The 6,323-nt window shown below is 40.4% G+C and overlaps 1 protein-coding gene across 2 annotated transcripts in view; it reads left to right on the top strand.

Moving 5' to 3' along the window:
- Positions 1-3,211: 3,211 nt before the first annotated feature.
- LOC123515234 (integrin alpha-6-like) overlaps positions 3,212-6,323 on the top strand; it is a 19,222-nt gene continuing 16,110 nt past the window's right edge. The window contains exons 1-6 of one of the 2 annotated variants that reach the window (XM_045273803.1): positions 3,212-3,315; positions 3,523-3,634; positions 3,839-3,888; positions 4,071-4,113; positions 4,330-4,535; positions 5,187-5,402. In XM_045273803.1, coding sequence (XP_045129738.1) covers positions 3,262-3,315; positions 3,523-3,634; positions 3,839-3,888; positions 4,071-4,113; positions 4,330-4,535; positions 5,187-5,402 — 681 coding nt within the window. In that variant the 5' untranslated portion in view covers positions 3,212-3,261. The remainder of the gene's footprint in view (positions 3,316-3,522; positions 3,635-3,838; positions 3,889-4,070; positions 4,114-4,329; positions 4,536-5,186; positions 5,403-6,323) is intronic. The other variant, XM_045273813.1, reaches the window with a different exon arrangement.

Below are 6,323 nucleotides of genomic sequence, written 5' to 3'. Positions count from 1 at the left end.
AAATCTTCAACGTTAAACTGAGCGGAAGCCATATTAAATAGATGTTAAACCACAACAAAAAAATGATAAGCGAATTACTTAAGTGAGGAACTTGGCAGAGTGATAATAAAGGCAACCTTGGAAATTACCTAGATTATACTTAAGTAAACACTTATGAGTACAATCACTAATGAGGGGTAAACTAGAGAGTTACGGCATTAAGAGGGATCCGGATTACTCTAGTTACGAGACTTGAGAGTGAGGAGCGAATTGTACTGAGACTTGTTATTGATAAGGAGGCGGATTAGTCTGAGAGACTAGTTAAAATGGCCGATTCTAACTAGCGAGAAAAATGATCCGCGAAGTGAGGGCATTGAGGGTTCGCATGAACATATGATGATCCCAACACTTGGATAACACTTATTACACACCTGCCTATGTGCAAAAATAGAGATAAGTGCTATCGGTGAACACGCCTTTCTACCTGGTTTCCTGCTCTACCACTGCTATGCGATACCAATGAAAGTCACGAAGCACGTTTAACCCAAAAGGAGCCACTTGAACGCACAAAGGTAAATTTAAACCACACGCAGAGTAAGTCACAGAAAAAAACACATCAGAGTCACAACACCACAGAAACACAAGCAATCACAGAAAAAAGTCACTGGAAAAATGGAACACTGAACATGGGTTATAATGGTCCTGTCACGGTCGCCAATTGTTACGTTCACCGGTTAAACTGGTAAGATTGGCATCGGAGAGCCGGTGAACAATAACAATAAAAAAAACACTGCAGGTTCAACTGGTGAGGAAATGCAAAAGGGGTCACTTTAAAAGCTACTTTAATAACCCATAATGAAATTGACACATATATAACAAGAAACATGAAACACAGATATATAACATGAAACACAGGAAAATGACATACACATATACATATAACACAGTAATAAATACAACAATAAAGAACCCAACTTAATACCTAACAATAATCCTAATCCTATATAGAGGCAATGTGGAAAACACGGACGAGGGAAGTGATACTTATGCGGTGTCGCAGTGGTGAAATGCTGAGTGATGGTTGATCCCACGGCAGAACCAAGAGGCGTTGTGTTCACTGGTTGAGGCTTGGAGCTCAACTGCCAATCCAGAAAACCAAGAGCTGGCTCAACACTTTCGGTTGAGTCGAAAGGGGCCGCGTGAATCCAACTTCGGGACAGTAGCCGGGCTTCATGAAACGGTGACGTGGAAGGTTCACGAGACGGTGACGTGGAAGGGGAGGCGGAGAGGTGGCGAACGAGGTAATAAGCAGAGGAGGTGATGGTAGTAATGCATGTTACGGGCGGGCCGTAACAGAAAATAGTAGCCACATATCCTATATTTTTAAAAGATTCTTCTTTCAGTCACGTGGTTTTTCATGAGGTAGTTTAATATTAATATCATTTCTATATCATCAATTGCAATAGCATTCTTACGAGCCAATCTCCTCACATCTCTAGACTTTGTTGCCACATAATCTATATAAAAAAAACCCTCTTGTTTCATGATTTTTCTTTTATCAATAGCAAAACCAGTAGTAGTAGTAGTAGTAGTAGTAGTAGTAGTAGTAGTAGTAGTAGTAGTAGTAGTAGTAGTTGTTGTTGTTGTTGTTGTTGTTGTTGTTGTTGTTGTTGTTGTTTTTGTTGTTATTGCTGTTGTTGTTGCTACTGCTGCTGTTCTTATTATCATTATTATTATTGTTGGTGCTGTTGCTTTTGTTGTTGTTGTTATTGTTGGTGTTGTTGATGTTGTTGTTGTTGTTGTTGTTGTAGTGTGTGTGGAAACTTTAATAGCAGTCTGATATTGAAAAAAAAAACTAGTACAAATATTTACAACAAACAACATCAACAACAACAACAACAACAACAACAACAACAACAACAACAACAACAACAACAACATGAACAACAACAAGAACAAAACCGAAACTGCACTTTACCATAAAAAAATAATAAAAAAAATAATAAAATACAAAAATAACAACAAATGAATAGAACAAAAACAAAAGAAAAATAACCAACATAAATTCTCTCTCTCTCTCTCTCTCTCTCTCTCTCTCTCTCTCTCTCTCTCTCTCCCTCAAGGTTCCATTTTAGGACCAATTCTTTTCAACATATACGTAAACGATATGTCAGAACACATTCCTAAGTGTCATATTATACAGTACGCAGATGAGACTCAGTTCCTCCACTCTGACACTCTGGAAAGATTAGATGATTTAATTCTAACTGGTGAAGACACGTTAATCAGAGCTAGGGAATATTTCCTTTTAAACGGCCTCAAACTGAATGCTAAGAAAACACAATGCATCTTCATAGGGACACGTCAGCTCATACCAAAAATACCCGAAAACACTACCATTAGGTTTCACAACAGTACAATAACAGCCGTCAGCCGCGTAAAAAACCTTGGTGAGCTTTGACAAACACATCACTGAAACAAATAAAAAAGTTCTTGGAACATTGATGTATATTAACAGAGTGAAACACTGTCTTAACAAGCAGACACGCACATTGGTAGTACAGTCACCAGTATTGAGCATCTTAAACTACTGTAACACAATATGGGGAACAGCAAATATAACCCTACTAGCCACAGTTCAGAAACTGCAAAACTTTGCCATAAAAATCTCAGATGGTAATGCAAGGAAATATAACCATGTCACTCCTATATTCAAAGACCTAAAATGGCTCAATGTAAAGAAACAAGTCACTTTCAACACAACACTCTTAATCTATAAACAAATATAGAATCACTACTCAGAACGCATCATCAGTTTACCATCTGTAAATGACATAACAGGAAGTACAACTCGGCAACAACACCACCTCTATATACCAAGGACCAACACCCAGGCTGGAGACCGAGATCTGTCTGTACGAGGCACCGCCCCAACTGCCTCAACATATCACACACAACACTTCTATACACTCTTTCAAATCTAAGCTAAAGGAATTTCTTCTAACTAATTGAACTATGATAGAGATAAAACCCATGTATGTAAGAATCACTCATCAAATCTACCTGTATATGTATGTTTATGTAATTTAGTATTAGAGCCTATTTTACAAAGGTTTACCTATATGTAATTGTATGATACAGAATAACCACATATCTTGTGGAATAAACTTTTTTAATTTAATATAATTTAACTCTCTCTCTCTCTCTCTCTCTCTCTCTCTCTCTCTCACAGCAAAGAAGAACCTATTGAAGACATACAATTACACACTCTCTCACTACGGAATGGCGATGGGACAGACCTTGGCGGCAGAAAAAGGAAGCGGGACTAAAATGACGGTGAGAGAGAGAGAGAGAGAGAGAGAGAGAGAGAGAGAGAGAGAGAGAGAGAGAGAGAGAGAGAGAGAGAGAGAGAGAATGCTTGCCTTATTTTTATTTTTTAAACGTTCCCTATTGTGTCCTTGTATTTCTATTCGTCTGTTTAGCTGTTTATCTCTCTCTCTCTCTCTCTCTCTCTCTCTCTCTCTCTCTCTCTCTCTCCCGCAGGTGTGTTCCCCAAGGTACCCAACTTACCACAGGGAAAATTTTGTACCGAATAATGGAATGTGTTTTGTGATGGAGGAGCCAACCAGTGTTACTTCTATCAGTCCCCCTAAAAGTGAGTAGCCGTGGTGGTGGTGGTGGTGGTGGTGGTGGTGGTGGTGGTGGTGGTGGTGGTGACATTATACAAGATTAGATATGAAAAAAAAAAAATGAATAAATAGAAGCAAGCACAATTCATATTTCATTTATTTTCTTACCATATCCCAGGAATTAATGGTCTCTCTCTCTCTCTCTCTCTCTCTCTCTCTCTCTCTCTCAGATGAAGTTTTTGTGAACTCTCTATCAGGATTCAGCGCCGCATCAATAGAGGTAAGATTCTCTCTCTCTCTCTCTCTCTCTCTCTCTCTCTCTGAAATATATACAATATTCTCGTTTACTGACATTGAATTAAAGACTGACAGACTGATTGACTGACTGACTCACTGACTGACTGACTGACTGACTGATTGACTGGTTGAGAAATTTATCAATATTCTTATTTTCTTTTTCAGAACAACTTAGTGGTCGGTGCACCAACGGGAACCTTCGGATGTGGTAAGGACTCTCTCTCTCTCTCTCTCTCTCTCTCTCTCTCTCTCTCTCTCTCTCTCTCTCTCTCTCTCTCTCTCCCATTCAGTCGGTCAGTTGTCTTCACTTGATAAAATGCGAAGGATTTTTTTTTTTGCCTTTTCATTCAATATCAGTAAAAATAATGGCTTTAATCTCTCTCTCTCTCTCTCTCTCTCTCTCTCTCTCTCTCTCTCGGTACAGGTTCGGTGACGAACTATGTCCCGGGCAATTTTCCTTACATGAACAGATTCACAGAGAAGTCAAACAACAAGGAGGAAAAGAACAAAGCGAAGGCATGCAGTTCGAACTACGAGGGGTGGGCGGTGCAGGTGGGAAGGTTTGCTGACTCCTCCTCCCCTCTGACCATTGCCGCTTCCACCCCCAAGGCAAACAACTACAAGGGACAGGTAAGGTGTGTGTGTGTGTGTGTGTGTGTGTGTGTGTGTGTGTGTGTGTGTGTGTGTGTGTGTGTGATAATCTCTCGTGAATGGTGTACTACTACTACTACTACTACTACTACTACTACTACTACTGCTGCTGCTGCTACTACTACTAATGCTGCTGCTGCTGCTGCTAATGCTTCTATCGGTATCATTTAACCACTATCCTTATCAGTAGTAGTAGTAGTAGTAGTAGTAGTAGTAGTAGTAGTAGTAGTAGTAGTAATACCAGTAGCAGTACCAGTAGCACTACCAGTAGCAGCAGCAGCAATATCACCAAGATTAACAGTTCTAACACACACACACACACCGCGTAGTGTAGTGGTTAGCACGCTCGACTCACACTCGAGAGGGTCCGGGTTCGAGTCCCGGAGGCGGCGAGGCAAATGGGCAAGCCTCTTAGTGTAGCCCTGTTCACCTAGCAGTAAATAGGTACGGGATGTAACTCGAGGGTTGTGGCCTCGCTGTCCCGGTGTGTGGAATGTGTTGTGGTCTCAGTCCTACCCGAAGATCGGTCTATGAGCTCTGAACTCGCTCCGTAATGGGGAAGACTGGCTGGGTGACCAGTAGGCGACCGAGGAGGTGAATTACACACATACTAACCCTCCTTCCCTACAGATTTCATTCTACCAAATACACGTCAACCCAAAGGACACGCCTCTACATGTTATCAAGGGGCAGGAGTTCGGCGCCCTCTTCGGTTACGCCCTGGCCGCCCCTGACATAGACGGTGATGGCGCTGCAGACCTCGTGATCGGCGCCCCTCTTGCCTCTAACACTCCCAACAAACTGTATGATATCGGCAAGGTGTTTATTCACTACGCACCGCTGGCAGTGAGTGTTTACCTGTGTTTACCTTTGTTAGTTAATTACCAGGTGTGGTGCGGGGTGAAGTGGTTACCTGGACTCACAACTGTTCGTCCTATAGTTTGCTTCCACTCAATAAAGAAAATGGATAAATGGAGAGATATGACAATAAGGCCTTTTCGAAATAGTACCCGCTCCCTTTAAAGAGTTTCCTACTCTAACCTAACCTAATATAAGCAAAGTTAACTTTCACTCAATAAGGAAAATGAAAAAAAATGAAAGGTAACACGATAATTAAGCCATTTTTAAATGGCATACACTCCCTTTAAAAAATTTTTCCACGCTAAGAAAACTCAATGTTACCTAACCTAACCTAACCTAACCAAACTTAACCTAACCTAACCTAACCAAACTTAACCAAACCTAACCTAACCTAACCTAACCAAACTTAACCTAACCTAATCTTTATACATAACTTCACCAAAACTAAATTAACTTGACCTAACGTAAACTTACCCAAATAAACCGAACTTAACCTTACCCAAACTTAGCCTAACCTAACCTTGATCCTTTCAGTACTGAGACGCAATTTTACCAAGATTTTGGGGTACAATTAGACGATTTTATTGACATTAGGAAAGGTACATAGAAGTCAAAAGATTAATGGCCAAGAGTCTTTACGGCTTTAATCCCCACATAAGTTTCTGAAGCTGTAGAAAATCACTAAATGGTAACCACAATACATATGAAGACTCATGTTTTTATGGCATTTTAAGGCAGTTTGGCATGTTTCTAAGGCATTCTTAAGACAGTTTGGCAACAATAATACTATTTTGTTGACATTAGGAAGGCTCTATGGAGGTCAGAAGATTAATCGTCAAAGTCTTCACCATTTTAATCCTCGCATAAGTTTCTGAGCTGTATAAAATCACCAAACAGTAAGCAGAA

This window comes from Portunus trituberculatus, chromosome 5, assembly GCF_017591435.1.
Source record: "Portunus trituberculatus isolate SZX2019 chromosome 5, ASM1759143v1, whole genome shotgun sequence".
NCBI classification, from domain to species: Eukaryota; Metazoa; Arthropoda; class Malacostraca; order Decapoda; family Portunidae; genus Portunus; species Portunus trituberculatus.
This window is presented reverse-complemented; position numbering and strand designations above follow the sequence as displayed.